This window comes from Notothenia coriiceps, unplaced genomic scaffold, assembly GCF_000735185.1.
Source record: "Notothenia coriiceps isolate Sejong01 unplaced genomic scaffold, NC01 NC01_scaffold00020008, whole genome shotgun sequence".
Taxonomy (NCBI): Eukaryota; Metazoa; Chordata; class Actinopteri; order Perciformes; family Nototheniidae; genus Notothenia; species Notothenia coriiceps.
The window spans coordinates 14,778-34,433 of record NW_011352709.1 but is presented as its reverse complement, the minus strand read 5'-3'; the positions used below and the strand labels follow the sequence as shown (position 1 = coordinate 34,433).

At 38.0% G+C, this 19,656-nt stretch overlaps 1 protein-coding gene across 1 annotated transcript; it reads right to left on the bottom strand.

Moving 5' to 3' along the window:
* Positions 1 to 313: 313 nt before the first annotated feature.
* LOC104952419 (beta-1,3-glucosyltransferase-like) lies at positions 314 to 19,383 on the bottom strand. The gene is made up of 12 exons (XM_010779233.1): positions 19,185 to 19,383; positions 16,831 to 16,868; positions 16,698 to 16,737; positions 15,980 to 16,089; positions 9,497 to 9,573; positions 9,242 to 9,353; positions 8,914 to 9,050; positions 8,208 to 8,271; positions 6,748 to 6,864; positions 5,549 to 5,618; positions 3,485 to 3,598; positions 314 to 421 (listed from the first exon to the last, which is right to left on the bottom strand). Exons 1-12 carry the CDS (start codon positions 19,243 to 19,245, stop codon positions 318 to 320), a joined length of 1,044 nt encoding a protein of 347 aa, XP_010777535.1. The 5' UTR covers positions 19,246 to 19,383; the 3' UTR covers positions 314 to 317.
* Between the last annotated feature and the right edge of the window lie 273 nt (positions 19,384 to 19,656).

Here is a 19,656-nt window from a genome sequence, read left to right as displayed (position 1 = left end):
AAGGGGAATCATTAATTTTAGGGTGAAGACTTGGTTAGGTTTAGGGTAAAGGTTAGGGTTAGGCATGTGTTGGTTAAGGTTAGGATAAGTCTCCAGGAAATGCATGTAAGTCAATGTAATGTCCCCTGAAGCGATGTATATATATATATATATGTATATATATAGGGTGTGTGTGTGTGTGTGTGTGTGTGTGTGTGTGTGTGTGTGTGTGTGTGTGTGTGTGATCTTAAAATAAATCACTGTCATGTGATATCTAAGGTTGTGTTTTCTTCCTTTCGTTGACAGTTGTAGAATAGAAAATAAATATCTTCTCCCAGTTACCTGATCAGTGTGTCGTCATCAACAATGAGAAGCCAATCAGCCTTTGGTACGTCTTTGCTTAAGAACCGCTTCAAGATGGCAAATGTCTTCCCACAATGCCCTGCAGGGAGGTGACATACAGATAAAGCAGAGATCTCCAATTCATGTTTGTGGTTCATGAGACCTCATCAGACCCGATTAAAGTATTTTATCCACTGGCTGTTTTAATCCGATAGGTAAACATATTTACAAAAAGGATTATTTTTCTGTTGATCATTTTAAAATGGTTCTGATTCATAATCATAATCAGGGATATTAAAAAAGAAGTTATCTACTTCAAAGGCCAAATCATGTTTGTGAAAATCTGGCAAATAGACAATTCACGCTGGTACTGATGATATTGACTTTTACAAAACACATCATATTTTTACACCAAGACAAAATAGCTGGGCAAGCAAAATAACCCATTTTCTGAATGAAGATAATGTATGAAGAAAACTTGAGATGTCCCAGATCATATACAGTAAGTAACATTCAAAATAATAGAGGAAGCTCAGAGCCATGTCATTGCTTTTATTCTCCTGAGTATACAGCTAAATGTACAATACTGTATATCATTTTCTATGACTACATTTTTCTCAATCCAAATCACAAAAGACAGAGTTAGGGTTGTTTTTAACGGAACATTTTAAAGCAGAAATGTCACATCAATTACCTTAAATCTGTTGCATTAACAAAAAAAGACATAAAAGAGGTTTGAATATTAGACTAAAGGACGAGGGACTTCACTTAAGGAAATACAATGTTCAAAAATGATGGGGTTGGAAAGTTATAAAAAAATCCTTTTGAAAAACGTTTTGTACAGAGGACTTGACAGATTGTGTTTGACTTCCATCAGCCTGTGAACAAGGGAAATATAAGACTGAAGGAGATTTAAACATTTACATAGTAATCCTCACTGGGAAGAGGAATGACTTTGCTGTAATGCCAGGATTTATTCAGACTTCTTGTCTGCTTTTTCAGATTCATACACGGATTCCTCCGTCAGTGCACTTGAAATGTGAGAGAGGGGTGTTACAGCTTAAAGGACTTCATATCCTTTTAACAAGGATCTCACATTGCAAACAAAAAACACAAAACAAAGGGGGGTGGGTGAAGTGGCAGTGAACTAACTCTCGAACTGTAGCTTGACAGTCACCAAACTGCTAGCGATGTGTTTATCACACAGAGAGCGGACACAGAGTCAACGGCTCTTTGAGGTTGTATTATGCAAACGAGCTAATATTGAAAACGCTACAATGCTAATGCTGCGTTCACATCAGAACGAACCTGAATCCATCTCATATATTAAACATAAGCATTAGTTTGTAATCATTTATTAATGTTTATCGTCTTGGTTTAGAATGTTAGCATAATAACACGTATTAGCTTTAAACACAGAGTACAACTGATGCTGGAGGACATTTCAATACGCCTGCAGGTTTATTGGCATAAAGCAAAGTGTTAGACAACTGACACGATTGACCTCAACATGGTGCTAAAAAAGTCAAAGGATCATAACGACATGATCATCCCATAAAAACATCCAACTGAAAATGGTTAATTTTGAAGCGATGAAAAGTCACACAAAAAAAGAAAAGTTAGATGGTCATAGTTATTAGGAGACATCATCTGGGAACCAATGGATGTCTTTAATATATTCTGTGCCAATCCATCAAGTAAATTACATTTCACTAAAGAAAGTGGAAACTTTGACCTGCTGCTGGCAACAGAGGAAAAGTCATTAGATTGTATCCCTTATGGTCCAGCATCTATTGATCCCCCTCCATCCACACATTTTAAAGCTACCTATTTAGGTCAGGGGTGTTGTCGTTACAGCCGTCACAAACATCCCCTAACTCTTCAGCTTCCCCCCCGAGCTCCTTCTAAGGCAGTGGTTCCCAACCTTTTTTCCCAAGAGCCCCCCCAAATGACTCCTGTTGGAAGTTGGGGGCGCAACGGCGGTAATTAAAGTTTCAAAGTCTCAAAAATGCTACAACTACCGTAACAAACTGGATGAATGTGAAGTATTTTGTTAAAGGAGGATGAAAGCATAATTAAGGAGCACTATTGGAGTGACTTTGATGGTTATTGGACTCAGGATTCATTCATTTGGATTCCCGCTGTATGAAGAAATTAAAGGACGACACAAGTGGAAACAATTCACAAAGGGATTAAACTGTTTAAAACACATGCTCAAAGTAAGCCGGTCTTTGCCGATGTTTTTATGTGGATTCAAAAATTGTAAATAATCTACAAAATGGAGGAGACCGATCTGATCGGAGCAACTGTGACAAATAATCCAACTGAAACCGGCATGGACAATGACTATGTTTTAGAAATGCGCTTATCCAGACAAGCCTGGTTTGGACACTTTACAGGCAGAAGAAACATTTCTATTAAAGACAGAATTATACATTGCTGTCTTTTTATGCCTTTAATAGCTACTAACTTGACATTTTATTCAAATTAATTAATCAATTATTTTTTATATTTTATTGTAGTGTAGAGACAAGGCTTTTAGTGACAATCATGTATTGCGTTACAATTATATGCAAAAAAAAAAAAAGTTAAAAAAAAAGAAGTCTAAATATGATATTTGGCCTTAAATCATCTGAGGCCTGGCGCCCCCCCTGCGATCTTTGGCGTCCCCCCAAGGGGGGCGCGCCCCCCAGGTTGGGAACCACTGTTCTAAGGGATCCTCCGACTGCTGTCAGGACACCTCTGTGATTTAATCTCTCTAAAAGCCATGATACACCCACAGTCCAAGATCGTTCAATATAAGCAAAGAGAAACAGACGTGAGGCAAACAAACAAATGACTCAAGTCAAAAGGGGACACAGAGGTCTAATGTATGATGTTTTCACTACACAATGACCTCCAGGAGTTAGTGTTGAGTGAGTGTGAAAATGGTTCGGCAAACGCTGCTTTGTTTGTATCAAAAGAACGACGTGTATATCTACAGGCTGTTATCTGGGATCCCTCACTACCACAGCTGCTGTGACATTACCTCCTCTCTCACAGGCACAGAACGTAACTGATTGTTGGCTTCTGGCTGTAATCTTTGCGGTGTGTTCAAGTGAAACAAATTAAGCTTGTCCCTTGTTGTTGGTGTGGTGTGTTTACATTTCCTAGATCCGCTTACCTCTCTCAGTGTTGGGCACTCCCAGGCTGATCGTGGGTATGGAGGCGTCAGTGACGTCGCTGTAATACTCCAAAAACTCAGCGTCTTTCTCCCAGGTTGCCTTCACCACTGGTACTGTGAGGAGAAATGGAAGAGGGTAACAAAAGAGGCCAGGTGGAAGAGAGAAAGTAGAGCCTTAAACATTGAATCTGAATCACACAGACACGTACAGAGTTAATTATGAAAACGATCAAATAACGACAGAAGGGAGTAAGACTGGGGGAGGGAGTTAATAGTGTGTCTTTGAACTAGCATTGTCATTAACTTCATGTGGATTTGGATAATAATAAGTAATCACAAAATTAGTTTTATGCTGATTTATTCTCAAGTGATTCCACTAACTAATTGTTTGGAGTGCACACTACTGCTTTCCCCTGCAATGCTAATAAGAGCTGAATATCAAGTAGCGGGTTGGGGAGATAATCGCTCTGGTCTTTCTTCTTTTGAGTTTGTCTGTTGCTTTAACATATTCAGTCCCTAACTGCTGGCTCATTTTGACCCTAAAGAAAAGAACCCAATGTTTTGGATAATTACACAAACTGTTGCAATTTAAGCAGACAGACTAAACGAGGTTGTGAATTTAAACTGGATGTTTTAAATGACCGGCACTCTGTTCAGAGAGTGGCAGTAAAGAAAAAAGCGGTGACAAATTAAAACTGTGAAGTAAAACTTGCACTGTGATTTCCATTTCATTTATATTTGCTCTGTGATAAACGTTAACTAAAAGAGTTCATTTTCGCGATGTCGTGACCTCAGGGGGACAGATCGGCTTGCTAGTGTGCTCATAAATAAATACATCTATTTTTAAACACCATAAACAAACTGTAGTAACATTAAGGATGAGAATATTCAAACTAAATATCAGTGGTGAAGAGAAATCACATATTTACTAAATACTGAGGTACTCTTAACTACCACTTTCTCTTAAATCAGCCCTTTCTCTAAGCTTATTAAAAACTTAGCCTTTAGCAATATTCACCGTCATGTAGCCCTCCTGTTGGATTTATTTCATGTATTTGGTTGACAGTCATTGTTCTACTTGTAGCTATCTTGTATCTATCTGGTTGGTATTGCCATCTATGTTTTAACTTTGTTTTAATATTTGCTATATATTGTATTGTTCTTTCACCACTGTACAGCACTTCGGTTAACTGTTACTAATATTGAGCAGCACGGGCGCTCCTCAGGGCACGGTCCTCTCTCCCTTCCTGTGCACAATCTACACATCAGACTTCATACACTGCTCACAGTCCTGCCATCTGCAGACGTTCTCAGATGAGTCTGCCATTGTGGGCTGTATCAGCAGAGATCAGGAAGCTGAGTACAGGAGTGTGGTGGACAGTTTTGTGGAGTGGTGCGGTCGGAACCACCTGCAGCTCAACGTTACTAAAGCGAAGGAGCTAGTGGTGGACTTTAGGAAGCAGAGTACCGCCCCAAGCCCAATTACCATCGTGGGCATGGATGTGGACATTGTGGACAGTCACACATTTCTGGGTGTCCACATAAGAAAGGCCAGAGTCGCCTGTATTTCCTCAGGAGACTCAGGTCCTTTAACGTCTGCAGCACTATGCAGATGTTTTATTACTCGGTGGTCGATCTTCTTTGCTGTAGTGTGCTGGGGCAGCAGGGTGAAGACAGCTGATGCCAACAGACTCATCAAGCTCATCAGGAGTGCAGGCTCTGTCCTTGGAGTGGACCAGGAGTCGTTGGCAGTGGTGTCGGAGAGGAGAATGCTGAGGAAACTTCTCAACATTCTGAACAACGAGTCTCACCCCCTGCATGCTACACTGGTTTCCTACCAGAGCACTTTCAGCCACAGACTGAGACCACCACGGAGCGCCACAGGAGGTCTTTCCTCCCAGTGGCCATCAAACAATATAACTCTTCACCCTTCAGTAAAGGGAACTGAGAACTTTCAATCTGTCAATATAAATATCATTACAAAACACTCGCTGCTATATAACATGTGCAATATTATTATTATTAACAATGTGTAAACAGTTCTTGCCGGGAATAGGCACACACCTCGCTCTGAGTGGAACTTCTGGCAGGTTTTCACAGCAACAAAAACATCTCTCTTTGACACCGGGTCTCCCTAGTAAAAGAAAGAAAGAAAAAACAATGTTGCTTTTTATTTAAAAGAATGTGTTTTAGTTATAAAATGCCAAGAGGTGCAAAGGTGAACCCACAAACACAGTGTGAGGTGGAACATACATTCAATGTTATGGACTTAAAATAAGGTCTAGATGGTCAAATTAGGCACATTAGGTCCTAACAGCGCTGTCAGGTATTATCATCGACTACACCTGTCAATACTCTATTCGTATTCCAGCAAAACACCAGCAGTAATTGGGATTTCAATTCTTTTTTTGGATCCGCGACACTTGCAGAATATTCATTACAAACTTCAGACACTTCCTGATGATGCTTGACACTAATTCCTGTGAGATGATCATCATCAGATCTAGCGCTAAATTATTAATGTATTCCTTGTGACAGATGGTCTTCAAATGTAAGCTCCTTTCACACATTGCCCGATATACGCAGACAGCAGAGTTGATTAATACAAAAGTCATTTATACAGCAAAGTGTTTTATTCATAAATAGCGTGTCATTATCATATAAGAGGACCGTAGTGAGAAAAAGAAGGAAAAAACAAATGTAAAATATGTGGAAATATACATTATGAGAATGATTATGTGCATGAAAACCAAATCTACAATTACTTATAAGTTATTCTTTTAAAGTCATTTTTCTTTGAAATCGATGTACATGTGAAATGTTCTTTAAAGCAGATTACAAAAAGTAAAAATGTTATTCAGACTTGCCTTGTGTGGGTTGTTTTGTTTAACACCTTTTTCTTAATCTTGCTTTAAATAAATGCTGCAGCGCCCCTTCCTCCCACTCGGCTAGCTGTCTGGTTGATTTCTGTTACGGCCTTCAGGCCGGGCGTACTCATCCTGCAGGACCTGATTATTTGTCAGCCTGCATAATAGACTTTGGCACCGGCGACGTGTTTAATGTACTCAAATTAAACTCAGCCGGACAGCTGAGTTATAAATGTGATTCAAGATGGTGGATTAAAAGAAGCAACCCTGAAAGAACACCTTGAAGTCCTCATTATATAACGCTCAGAAACTCACATGCTAATACAGGCACGCTTTTCAAGAACTTAGTGCAAAGGTTTATGAACACCACATTTTCAATGTAATAAAAGTACATACGCAGTTGGGAAGGTAGGATGTAAATGTGGTGGCACAGTTGTCTCTCGTCTCTGTACAAAACTCTGGAACTGCCGTCAGCTTTGGACCATTTCCTTCTTCCCAAATATACAAAGCAATCTAAAAATAAAAGAAACAAAATAAAAGACAAATGTTGGGCTTATGCGTAATATTTGAAACAGTGATTTGCATTTACGGGTAAGGCAGCTCCTCCAATTGTAAATGACTGTCTTTAGTTTTCTGGCAGCTCTCAATGGGTAAGTCATATACACTCATTTCGAAAGTGACTTATTTATTCTGTACAATCATTACCCACAAGTCAATTGACATTTTCAAAGGAGGGCACACAGCTCCAAGTTTATGAATAATGCATGAGTAACATTACGAATACATTTATTTAATAGTTGTGAAGACGGGGGAAGTGAAGCAAAAAACATCACTTTAACTTTGAATGAACTCCCGTATCAGAACACATTTAAAACAATGTTACCATAACAGGGCCGGCCCTGACCAATTTGCTGCCCTAGGCAAGATTTTAAATGAACACAAATACAAAATTAAAACCTATAATTGCAAACGAAAACCATTATTTAAAAAAAAGAACAATTTAACATAAAACTCTGGTTTTTACTGTAATTTACATTAATTACAGCAGAGGGACCTGTCCTAATCAAGTGAAGAGAGGGCTGTAATCTACTTCCACATTAAAAATTACACTTGACCCGCCCCCTTGATCCTCCCCCCCGCAGCCCCGGCAGTTCAACTTACCAATTTGGGGGGGGGGGTTGCGCCACAGTTTATGAGCGCTGTGTGCAATATAGGCGTAATTCTGTTAAGATAAGATAATAGGATGTACTTTGTTGATCCAAAATCGGGAAATTGTTTTGTTATGAAATGTAAATAAAACATTTTTTTTAATTTTATTTAATTATGTTTTTATTTAAATAAAAATGTTCGGCGCCCCCCATAGGTTGATGCGCCCTTAGCATTCACCTATACTGCCTATGCCAAGGGCCGGCCCTGTACCATAATGTAATTTCAAACTTTCCAAACAACCGGCTAAAAGGTTTTCCCACTTTCAAAGTATAATTTTAAAATGCTCGACATGAATACTCAATCTCCCTCAACACACATTAATACACATAAGTAGATTCATTCAGAACTAGTCATTTTGCATCAATAATATAATAATAAATATAGCAGAAGCTTCAGGCATAGAAAGCTGCAGGAGCCTTTTCAACAAAAATCTACTTTCTGGGAGAATATTTTCTATGATTTATACACGTCTAAGCGTTTCATCTCAGCAGGCAGCCAGGAAGGCAACACTGGAGTCACTTTTCACAGCAGCTCTAGAAGCGGAAAGTAGAATTTTAAATAAAAACAGTGGTCCAATAGTTATCCTAGCATAGTGATAAGCAGCAGAAGGCACGCATATTCAGAAATTGGAAGATGATTCAAGGTACCTCGTGTTTCAAGTCGATGGTGAAATCTGACTTCAGACTCTTGTATTGTATCCGCTCAGCGAGTCTGAAACACGTTAGATAGAAAGATACTGAGAGAAGAGAAACAGCGGAATACAAGTGGGAACTTTTCCCAGGCCTGTCACAATACCAGATTTATACAGCACCATTATTTTTGCCAGAATTCAATAAAGAAGCATTATTGTCATCATTGAAAGTTTAAGGAAGAAAAAACATGAATGGTAATGCTATCAGTCAAAGTCATCTTTGTCAAGTTTGCATTTGTCTCTTTTAAGCCAAAAATAATGAAGTGAAAATAATAATACATTTCATTTATATAGCAGACTTTAAAAACAACGTCATCTCAAGGTGCTTCACAATGCTATAAGGAGAAAATAGTAAAAGAAATAAAATACAAAGTTATCTAAGGAGCATATTGAGTAAAATATGGTAATGTAGAAAAAGTTTAAGAGCCTAAAAGGTTTGGATAACCAAAAAAAAGAAAGAAGAAAATACAAAAGTCTGATGTAAGACACACACCATCATGTGTATTACGAATATATTCAAACGTATTCCATTTGTGTTTATTTCCTAGTCTCTTGTGAGAGTGTGTTATTTAAACAACCTTGAGATTTCAACCCTTTCAAAAAAGGAAATAATGAAGAAAAGGAGACAAACATATCAGCAACACATTCATGCGCACACACACCTCTGGAGCAGCGGCGTGCTGAGAGCCCAGCCTGCGGCGGGGTCCGGATAGCTGAAGGAACCGAGGTCTTCAGAGAACGCATAGTGGTGGATAATGGAGGCTTCGTCGTCATAGAGAGGCTTACCCAAGAACCACTCCTGAGTTACAAAGAGGTGCACGGGAAAAGAGGGATATGAAAAGAAAAGTTGCTCAGTTCTTTTCTCATCAGTGCTTGTGCATCAGTGCAGGAAACGACATCACCATATGTTCATTCATGTAGCTGAAAGGGCTGTTTAGTACACCCAGTAAGTATTGTTCAAAATGGTGTGCATGTCAGAGTGCATCTCACCTCCTGGACTTGGTATCTGTGGAGGACCTGCAGCAGAGCAGACAGTGTGACTCTGGTTCCTTCCTCAATGAAGAAAAACCAGGATGCTGATTGGCCATAAAAGGCAGAGAGACTGGAAACATCCACACAGAGCCATAAACTTCATGCATTTATTTTATAATCCAGGAATCATTAAAGCCAAACGCTCAATGAACGCTTATTGAATCTGATTTGATGAATTTGTTTATCATCCCCATGTGTGTGTTTAACACTCACTGAGGAAGCGCAGGGAGGATACTCCAATCCCCTTCATAGTCTGATAACTCATGGAGAAGAAGAACGACTGGAACTCCCTGCATGGAATACAAAATTATTTTTCATTGTTTAATATTTTCATAATCTCAAAGGGCTGGAAAACAGAGTTAACATCGTCAAGGTGAACCTGTCACTTAGAGCACAAAAACTCTACTACATCTTCATCTCTGTATGCAGCCGAGCCATGAGGGTAAACCGTTACTGTTTGTTGAGCACATAAGATCAAAATAAAGTTTTTGTCTCTTTAAATATTATTAACAATCAAATGGCTATTTATTTAACATATTGAATTTTAATACTGCATTTTATCCGTGTCATTTACCGAAATGTTTTCAAGGGTTCAAGGCTGTTATTATCATTTGTACACAGCTACAGTGTAGTTATGTCATCTCTCGCAAATGATGTTAGTTTAGTTAAGTGTTTTTGTCTAGTGATTTTCCCCTTTAATTATGAATAGTAATCTTTCCTCTCGTTTCAGATACTCTGACCTCCCTTCCTTGTGTGTCTCCCACTCCTGTGATTGTCGACCACGCCCCTGATTGTTTCCACCTGTTCCCCATGACCTGGTGTATTTATTGTCTTCGTCTCCCTCTGTCCTGTGCCAGTTCGTTTCTTGTGACAGTCTACCAGCGTATCATGCCAGAAAGAATCCCAAGCAGAGCTTTGAGCCATGTCTTGTCTAATTATTAATATATTCATGCTCCTAGTGTTTTTCCTCATTGAAGTGATTTTGTTTTGTTAGTGTTTTTTCCTCATTAAGAGTGACTTAGTTTTTGTTTACCACTGTCGTTGAGCTTTGGTTTGAATAAAAACTTTTTTTGTTAACCTGTGTGAGTCGTGCATTTGAGTTCAAACCCGTTTATTCAGTCGTAACAAGTTATGACAATCTTAGGTCACAGGCTATGCTATTCCCTTAATTCCTGTACACACAAAATGAGTACAATATTTATAAGGTTGTATCAAAGGATCAACCAAGGTTTTTGTGGGATACGCAGATATTAAGTAAATGTTGGGTAAATAAATGAAGCCAAATCCTGATGATCACTGCCAACACTTATCTAAAAATAAATACAAAAAGACATTGCATGAGCTTGATTAAATGAAGGTGTTACATCCTACTGAAAACATCAATTTGAGACCCCGTTTACACGAGAACAAAACGGGTTGGATCCGCATAGTTTCTCTTGCGTATATAGCCTCATTTACACGAGGCCGTAACAAAACGATAGAAACGGACCCCACAAACGATAACGGGTCCCAAGGTGGATAGATTTGCAAACGAAAGGCTCTGGGGGGGTCCAACGGCTCTGTGTAATTGCCTCTATACGATCATTTCCTGAAAAAATAACGCTAAATGAATGAGGGCAGGGCAGTTGATTCAGACGCTGTTTCTTACAACTTCCTCCTCTCTAAGTTCAGAAGAACGCACACATCTCACTCTCTCTTTCACGCGTTACTCATAGGACTATGACGATGAATGTAAGTACAGATAAATATAGGTTGGAAATGAAGGTTAGCGTATGACCCTTACTTATCTCCGCAGAGGTCAAGCCCCTAATTTGGTCACATCCATGTCTATTTCAAAGAGCCAAAGAGTGTTTGTCAATGTGTTTTATATAATGTTATGTAAATAAAACATGTAATGCAGAACTCAGCGTCACTCTCACTGTCTCCCTGCAACGCATTGAATTATTCAGAGAGGTGTTTTTGTTCCTTCTGGAAAAAGTTATAAAAACTCTGTCGGTATAGGGAAATATAATTCCACAGCACTGAAACACCTCAGACTTTAAGATGATTATGATCTGATGAATTGTATTATTATATCAACAATTCACAAACATTTTCAGCAAAAGTGCATATCATTAATCTTCATTAGGGAAGGATTTCTTTGCCTTTTGAATTAGACTTCAGTAGCCTAAGCTAGGAGAAATGAATAAATAATCGTGAAATTAGTGACACTATGGAAAAAATAATACATGTTTCAATTCTTAAAGCCATATTAGGAATAAAAACTATTTATTATATACATTTTTGGAGGACTCGTATGTCTATGTAAAGCTAAGGCTAAGATGAAATACCAGAACATACTTGATAACATCATGAGTCTGATCAAATAACTGATATTATTTTTAGTTTCTGGCGTGACAGAACGTTTTGGTAATTTTATTTCCACAGTTAATTGCACAATTTCCCACAAAGGACAGATAATATTCACTGAAAAAGTAAAGTGGCTTTAGGGCTTCCAGTTCCCACAGATACTCACATTGAGCGTTTTCATGCAACCACACCACTTCAGATGCTGAGAGTGTCAAATATGGTTATTAACATCTGCTGTAAGTGTGGTGAGATGTGAGCGAAGAGAGCTGAGAGAGCAGCTGCCAAATGACGGGACTCTGTAATGAAGCTGGATGATGAGGCTGAAAAGGCTGATTTAAAAGCCTGCAGTTACAGCCAACAAATAAAGAGCCAAATGTGAGACGTTTATAAGTGTCTGTCTCTTCCTTTGAATGATAAGCCAGGAAAGATGTGAATATAAATAGGTGTTATAAATTACACTAACATTACAATTGAGATGTAGCTGTTAAAATATTGGCGAAATCATGACCACAGCTTTGCAAATATAGATTACTCTATCGCGAAACAATTGATGTTTTGTGAAATAAACAATAAAACAGCCATATGCCCCACAGCCGATAAGCTGTCTGTATGCAAGTCAGACAGGAAGCTGAGTTAATGTGTGTTTGCCGCCTTTAATCACCTGGTTATACATTGAAACCGTGACGCACATTAGTAAAAAAAAAAACGTGACGCAAAACCTAGCTTCTTGAGAAACATTTTGCTACAATCAAGATCTGTGATCAACATCAAATCTAGATAAAGCTCTCAGTCATTTTCCTCACTTTGACAAATCGCCACGTCCTCTGAAGCACACATGCTGAGATGATTGAACACTTATCAATATGCTGTCCAGCACTTTCAGGACCTGCAGTCAGCGGTGGTCTGTCGGGGTCTCAGGCTATAATTCCCAGGGTGGACCTATTGCTTATTTTGTTTTTAAGTTTCAAGTCTGTTTTACTCTTAATATGCATGTACCGGTAAATGTGACGTTAATATCTACATTGCTACACATGTTAGGGTTTTAGTAAGGTAACTACTTTAGCACTTAAAATATGTTTCAATCATATTATTATTTGTTTTTTTATTGTCTTATTTTATGTTATTGCTTCTGACGTTTTCTTTAGAATGGCTGTTTATTTATTAACTGCGTATTGTGTAATCCTTATCTTAATGATCCAACTTTATATTATTTGTTTGTAATCACTGGGCCATTTCATTTGTGTATTATTTTTCACAGTCTTTATCCATAATTCTCTTTTTTCCTCTTTCTTTTTTCATTTTCAGGCTTCAGCCGCTTCATTGACTTTTAATTCAAACAAAGTTACGAGAATCATGCAAGTTCACCAGGAACGACCTGGGGCCCCTTTAGGGGGGTTTCCTTCTGAGATGTCATTGCAAATCGTGCATTGGTCGTTTAAAGAGAAAGAACTGGTTGCAGTCAAATTATGAGACCTGGCTGTGGTTTAAAGTTTTTTTTATCATTATGACAAAATGGGGTCCTTGAGACATTTACTAATGGTATATGGTCACAACAGTTCAAGATGCAGACCACAAATATTATACATATATAACACCATTTTGTTTACATTTAAATATACAAGCCACTAGTTACATTAATGGTTTCTCTTGGATTTGTGGAAATCTCTTTTTAATTCATACATAAAACTTCCCTTTTCATACCTGTTATTCTTTTCCAAAGTTATGTTTAAGAGACATTGAAGTCAAGACTTTCCTAATCCAAAAATAACCTTTGTATTAGAAAGATTAATATTTAATTAGCTAAAATACATTTTGATAAAATAAGTTCATGTTTACAGAAGTAATAATGATCTGAGAAAATTCATCGAGATGTAACCCCTAAAATTTGATTGATGCTCTAAAGATACTTAAAATCTAATTTATTTTTGATTGAACTAAATTAATGATCATATCGCAATTACCTCAAGACTGCGGAGGTGGTGCATGTTTTTTACTTTTTCTGAGTGTCTGTAGACTCCCTTTCAGATTTCTTGAGCCATTTTCTGTACATTAAGTATACTGATGAATTGCTCTTCACAGCTCTCATGCCCTTAACAATAATGTAACAAGCCATTCATGATAAATTGGAATTAATTGCCAGGCAGCTCACTCATTTTATAACCATAGAGCCACACTGATGTTTGTCGACATTCTCATTAACTGCATTATCTTTCTGTCTCAGATAGAAATTGGTGCGGTCACCCCTCAAACCATAACCAAAACCAGAATGCAGCTTCAAAACAAAAGAAACAGAGATTTCAAATGTATTCAGTGCTCCCACTCTGTCGCTGCTGAATCACTCACTGATGCATATGTGATTTAAAAATGTCTCCAGCTGCCGCACCACATTTTTTGTTGACAGACTGCCGTGTGATTGCAGACGCATCAGGTCTCCCCACTTAACACAGGAGAGGGACTCAGAGAAAACAACATGTGAGATGGTTAAAATCATTATTAGATGTCTCAACCCTGGGACATTTTTGTTTCTTTCTATGTAAGAATCTTTCAACAGAGCCCCTGCTGACTACCTTCTGCCATTATTACTATGATTTTCTGGATTGAAAAAGAGTTTGGAGGAACAATACAAAAAAAAGTATCAATGTATTTTTGCTTCAAAGGAAAATCAACAGCTTCTCACTGCAGGCTCCCATGTCCATATTTATGTCGTCTCATCTCTCCATTCTCCTCTGAGCTCAGGGAGGGGAACACTACAGCAAGGAGGACACCTATCGGTAGCCGTGTAATAAGACAGCTATGCAAACTCCCACTCCAAAAATCAGTGACACACAGTAAAAGCATTGTTATCCTGTCTGCTGTTAAGAATAAACTGAACCTTCTTGAGTCCTTAACAGCAATAACAATATTTATTGTTCTTAACCTTTACTGCTGGTAATAAATGTGACTCAAGCGATAGGATAACTAATTAATGTACTTTATATTAAAAATCCCCATTAAAGCAAATAACATTTTTTATGTTGTAGCCCATTTACTACTAATAATGTTTACTTTACATATCTGCTGCTAACCATGTTTCATATGAGACTGTACAGTTGCCTTGACTGAATAAATAAATACTTTTATAATGATAATCATTCATGAAGTTATAATTTAAAAAGGGAAAATTCACCTTCATGAATGGTTGGATGGAAAATCCAGAGAATCCATCCAATACCTAAATTACATATTTAAAATGTCAACTTCATGGTGGCTCGAGTTGAAAAGTCACCATCATTACTAGGTTTTACCCTCTGGGACTGTCTGCACACAATGTCCTGGTGGTATATCCAAACATTTCTTAAGAAAGTCTTACACTAAATATTATCTCTTTCTAATTTTGTATAATAAAATATATGATGTAAAATGTTCAGAATTAGCATATGTATTCAAGAGTTATGACCAACATTGTATTGTGTGAGTTCATAGTAATTCTAATGAGGTCATCCTTGAGTCCAATAAGATTAAAGCAGTTTTCTTCCAGGCTCTCTTTAAATATCATGTTTATTAGAATGGGAAAGATGAATAACCTGAAAACATTTGGCCAGTTAGTCGGCATTATTACATAAACTAACCTCTGCATTGTGAAAAATGTATTAGATTATTAAAAACATAACTCTATTTTAAAGGTTACAGTACCCCTTTTATTATCATAGTATCTTGAGTTCTATCATGATGACAGATGTGTCACACATGAGGACACATAAGACCAGATCTAAGATCTAAACCAGGGGTGTCCAAACTACGGCCCGGGGGACAAATGCGGCCCGCAGGCCATTTTGAATTGGCCCTCAGTTAATTCAAAAAGTATAATGATATATGGCCCACAAATTAAACTTTTGCTTGTCTTGTATTGTACTTCTTAAATATATATGTAAACATATATTACACATCATTCATGTGTTAATAAACCCACTTTCAAATGAATTCCATCAAAGTTGAAAACATTTTCTAACAAATCTAAGTCTAATAACTTATTTCCATAACCAGCTCAAAATATACCCTTCATATTTCCTCTTATGAGCAGTCTGAGGCTTCTATTTTAAGGAATTAGCTGCAAAAACAATCAATTAAACCCTCGGGAGAGCTGTGACGTTGGCTGTTTTTTCTTAAAGCATATTCAAGTATAAAGCATAATTTACCTACCTTGATTTATTTTGCTAACTTATAACTCAACTTCTGAGGCAATACACCTCTAGTGAGTGGCCCAGCCCTTCGTATGTTTTTCTATATGTAGCCCTCGGAGAAAAAAGTTTGGATACCCCTGATCTAAACCCAGCAAAAGGTGTTAACCGACTGCCTGCCAGATGTTACCTGTCCCAGCTCAGTGGCCTGCTGCAGAAGCTCCACCTTCCTCTGAGCAGCGTGACGGGCGTGGAAGGTGTTCCTCTGACTCTGGATCAGTAGCACCACCTCCTCCAAACCTGAGAGAACATGGACACACAAGTTAAGAGGGGTGACAAAAAAGGAAAGGCAAAGAGACAAAAGAAAATGTGTGACATACACTTCGAAAGTGTGTGTTCTTCTTGACAGGAAAACCTCAAAGTGATGACATAAATTCACAAAGTCACTGTTTCCGGCAAAGATAACCACTCTCGAAACAACGACTCGTTATTTCTACATATCAGTTTTGGTATGCATTGGACAAACAGAATACAACAATAGTTAGCTAAATACCTTTGGAGGTGCTAACAGGTGGTTTGTGTTGACATTGGACGGTTCCAAGTAAGCCTCTTTTTTCAGTATATATACTAAATGAAGCCAGTTGGCCATAGCTTTATATTTAGGGTAAAAACATGAGTCCAATCAAACTTTTCATAGAACTATAAGCAAGAAAGCAAATAAGTGTATTTAACTAGTCCTTCCTTTAATTCAATCCACAACCTCAAAGATGTTGGTGTCTGGGTTGAGCTTTTCATTCCCATGCTCTCGATGAAATCATTATCATGCATCGAATAATGGATTTGCTTTCCTAAACTTTGACATCTATGAACAAAACATCAGACCATCTGTGGTGAAATCCCTCACTCACCAGCAGGGCCGTGTGCAGTGTGCTCCTGATGCTCTGCTGCCTGCGGGGATCAGAGGGATCTGGTTTAGTCTGACACACACTGCTGAGCCACATGATGAAGCTTTATCACAGCCAGAATCTGGGCAACACTTACATGAGCACGACCTGCGTGTTTGTCCCCAGCAGAGGAACCTTTAGGGCGTGAAAGAAGAGGCAACATTTAGTTATCAAAATGCATTCATTATATTTAATGACATGAGCAGCCAGTTATTCTTTAAATTGATTTGCAGGGGATATCGGAAAATACATTTACAGCAGATGTCATATTGCATTCAGAAATGTTTGCCTGTTTATACATTTTTAAATTTTTGGAAAATATCTTTGGGTTTTGGACTGAATATGTGATATTGAGCTCTGAGATCTTGGCACTGAGTCTAAAAACTATAGTCTAGTAAACACTTTAACCAATAATGTAAATAATTGTTAGTTGTTGCTAAATATTAAGCACATGTTATGTCAATATAGTTCTATCTCTTGGTCTTTATAAATGAAGACAGGAACCACTTTCACAACACTTTAAAGTCTTGACACATCTGTAACAGCGCGACAGCCCCAGCAGCAGCAGCAGTAGTAATAGTTATTACTGCACCAACACCTCTTCGCTATATTAACAAGATAACAAATTAGACTTTGTGTCCATGACTCAAAACAAACTTTGAAGCCAGGACAGATAGTTGCAGAGCTCAGTACTGTAGGCTTTGTGGGTGTGTCATACTTGACTTGAGAGTCACCGGTATACTAGTGAATAATCATGTCAATCTAGGCTAGAGGCAGAGATATGATGGGATGTCAATGTGCATTTGTGCTATTATTAGTGGTGTGCAAAGCCCATTTAGTTATTTTCCTGACTCAGACATTACAAAAAATACTTTTCATACATGGTAACCCTAACCCTAAAAAAAGAAAAACATAACATTTCTCCAGATCTAACCACAAAATGCTTCTGAGTGCTGTAACATTGAGCTGAGAAATAGGTCATGATGAACTAAGATGTGAGCTATGAGGTAACTCATGCAGGTGCAGGTCTCTATGGGACTGTCTGATCTAATGCATTTTCATTAAACATGAATCTATATGTGTACCACCTGGGGCAAAAAAAACCAGCAGGTGCTTGCTGTGAATGCATAAAGGAAGAACACAAATAAGTATATTGCAGAGGTAAACTTCATTATGACAATCACTGTTGCTATTATGGTAAATACATATTAAATACATTACCACCCATAATCAACCTGAAGGCTCCCTTTCACTGCAGACATGTTGGCGTGTTATGGTAAAGGATGGTCTGGTATGGGAAAAGCTCTCTTTAATAACATGAATGATACGGTGTTAAGGAAATTAAGTAAGAATGTATCATCATTGAGGTACTATATTACACCTGCACTATTCCTGCTATCATTAATAAAGGGAAAAGTGTCAATAGCAATCAAATGAAAGACCATGAAAACATTTTTATAATATCTTGTGCATTTCTGGAAAATTCTTAAATTACAGGTCTTAAACACGTTTGGCTTTTCCAGTTGTCTTTTGAAGGTAATGCACACTCATGGCATGTCACAGAAGTTTTCACTCAATTTACCTGTCTCTTTTGGCCTGTATTAAACTGTATTTAACCAACATTTCCATCACCCTTCTTTTGGATTTGTTAATCCTGTTAGTTTAGGACACAGCCAACAACTTAATGGACCCTTTTCACGGGAGACATTTTAAATGGACCTATAAGGAAAAGCCCAGGTGGAATTGATCATTTTAACCTCTTTTACCTGAGCAGAGGCCTCACTGGCCAGAGGAGTCACTGGGTGTGCAGGTCTTCTCACTTTTTAGCTTACTATTTCAGTCGTAGACAAATATCTGGCTGCAAATAACCTGCATGTGCTGTTCATTATTTACTAATAAGAAAATATGGCAATTGGACCACGGGGTTATAAACAATGTCAATTTCACAACAAACTAAATCAGCATGGTTTGTAACTTCATTAAACAATCATCTGTATTCTTCCCATGCAAGCTTCTGTGTGATTCTATCAGTGCACACTCTTCCTAGAGACATATGTATCATATATTTGATTACCTTGACATGAACAACTGTTCAATCGTCTTGTTTACAAACCCCATGGGAGCACCTGCATTTAATTGAGTGGTGCGTCAAGCTGTCCACTATAACCTCCCCGGGGACTCTTTTCAATTTCAAATTAAAAGAAAATAGACAATATTTTGTAGCAAAATAGATGCCAGGGTCTCACTGGAGAATAACTTAAGTCTGTAATTAAACATGAAATACATCCAGTTTAAAACATTTAAACAACAATGCACGTTTCGCCCTGTTAAATTACATATAGTTTTACTTTGAAGTTCACATCGAAGTAACTTCCGGTATTTTTATCATGCATAGTGCTAGCAGTTTAGCTTACACCATAGCTATCTCCACAGGGCATTGACCCCACTTACCAAGCCAAAGAAGAAGCACCGCGACCAGTTTGCATCCGACCACCACATAACGATGAGACATGGCTTCTGTGGTTGCTGTTCTTTGTTTTATATCACCGTGTTTTCTAGGCGAACTGGAAACACTGGTTAGCTACATTCCTGTACTGGCAGAGCTGGGCTGCAGTGACTGTTGGAGCAGAGCTGCAGCGACCTCTAGTGTTCACTGGTATGTTATGTTATGACACATTGGCATAGTAGTAAACCACAATGCTGCTTCCTTCTCACTTTCAGTGGTGGTGGTCAAAGTCAGAGGTGGGAGAAGTACTCAGGTCTTGTACTTAAGTACAACAAATGAGAACTACCAGAGTGTAGGAATATTCAGTTAGAAATAAAAGTCCTGCATTCAAAATGTTACTTAAGTAAAAGTACAAAAGTTTAAGCATCATAATATATGTATAGTACCAAAAGTACTCCGACATTTAACTAAAGTAAA

Coding starts and splice junctions, on each gene's coding strand:
- LOC104952419 (XM_010779233.1), bottom strand. CDS start 19,245: ATGTCTCATCGTTATGTGGTGGTCGGATGCAAACTGGTCGCGGTGCTT. Junction 9,051..9,241: donor ACAGATACCAAGTCCAGGAG/GTGAGATGCACT, acceptor TTTGTAACTCAG/GAGTGGTTCTTGGGTAAGCC. Junction 8,272..8,913: donor AGCACGCCGCTGCTCCAGAG/GTGTGTGTGCGC, acceptor AACGTGTTTCAG/ACTCGCTGAGCGGATACAAT.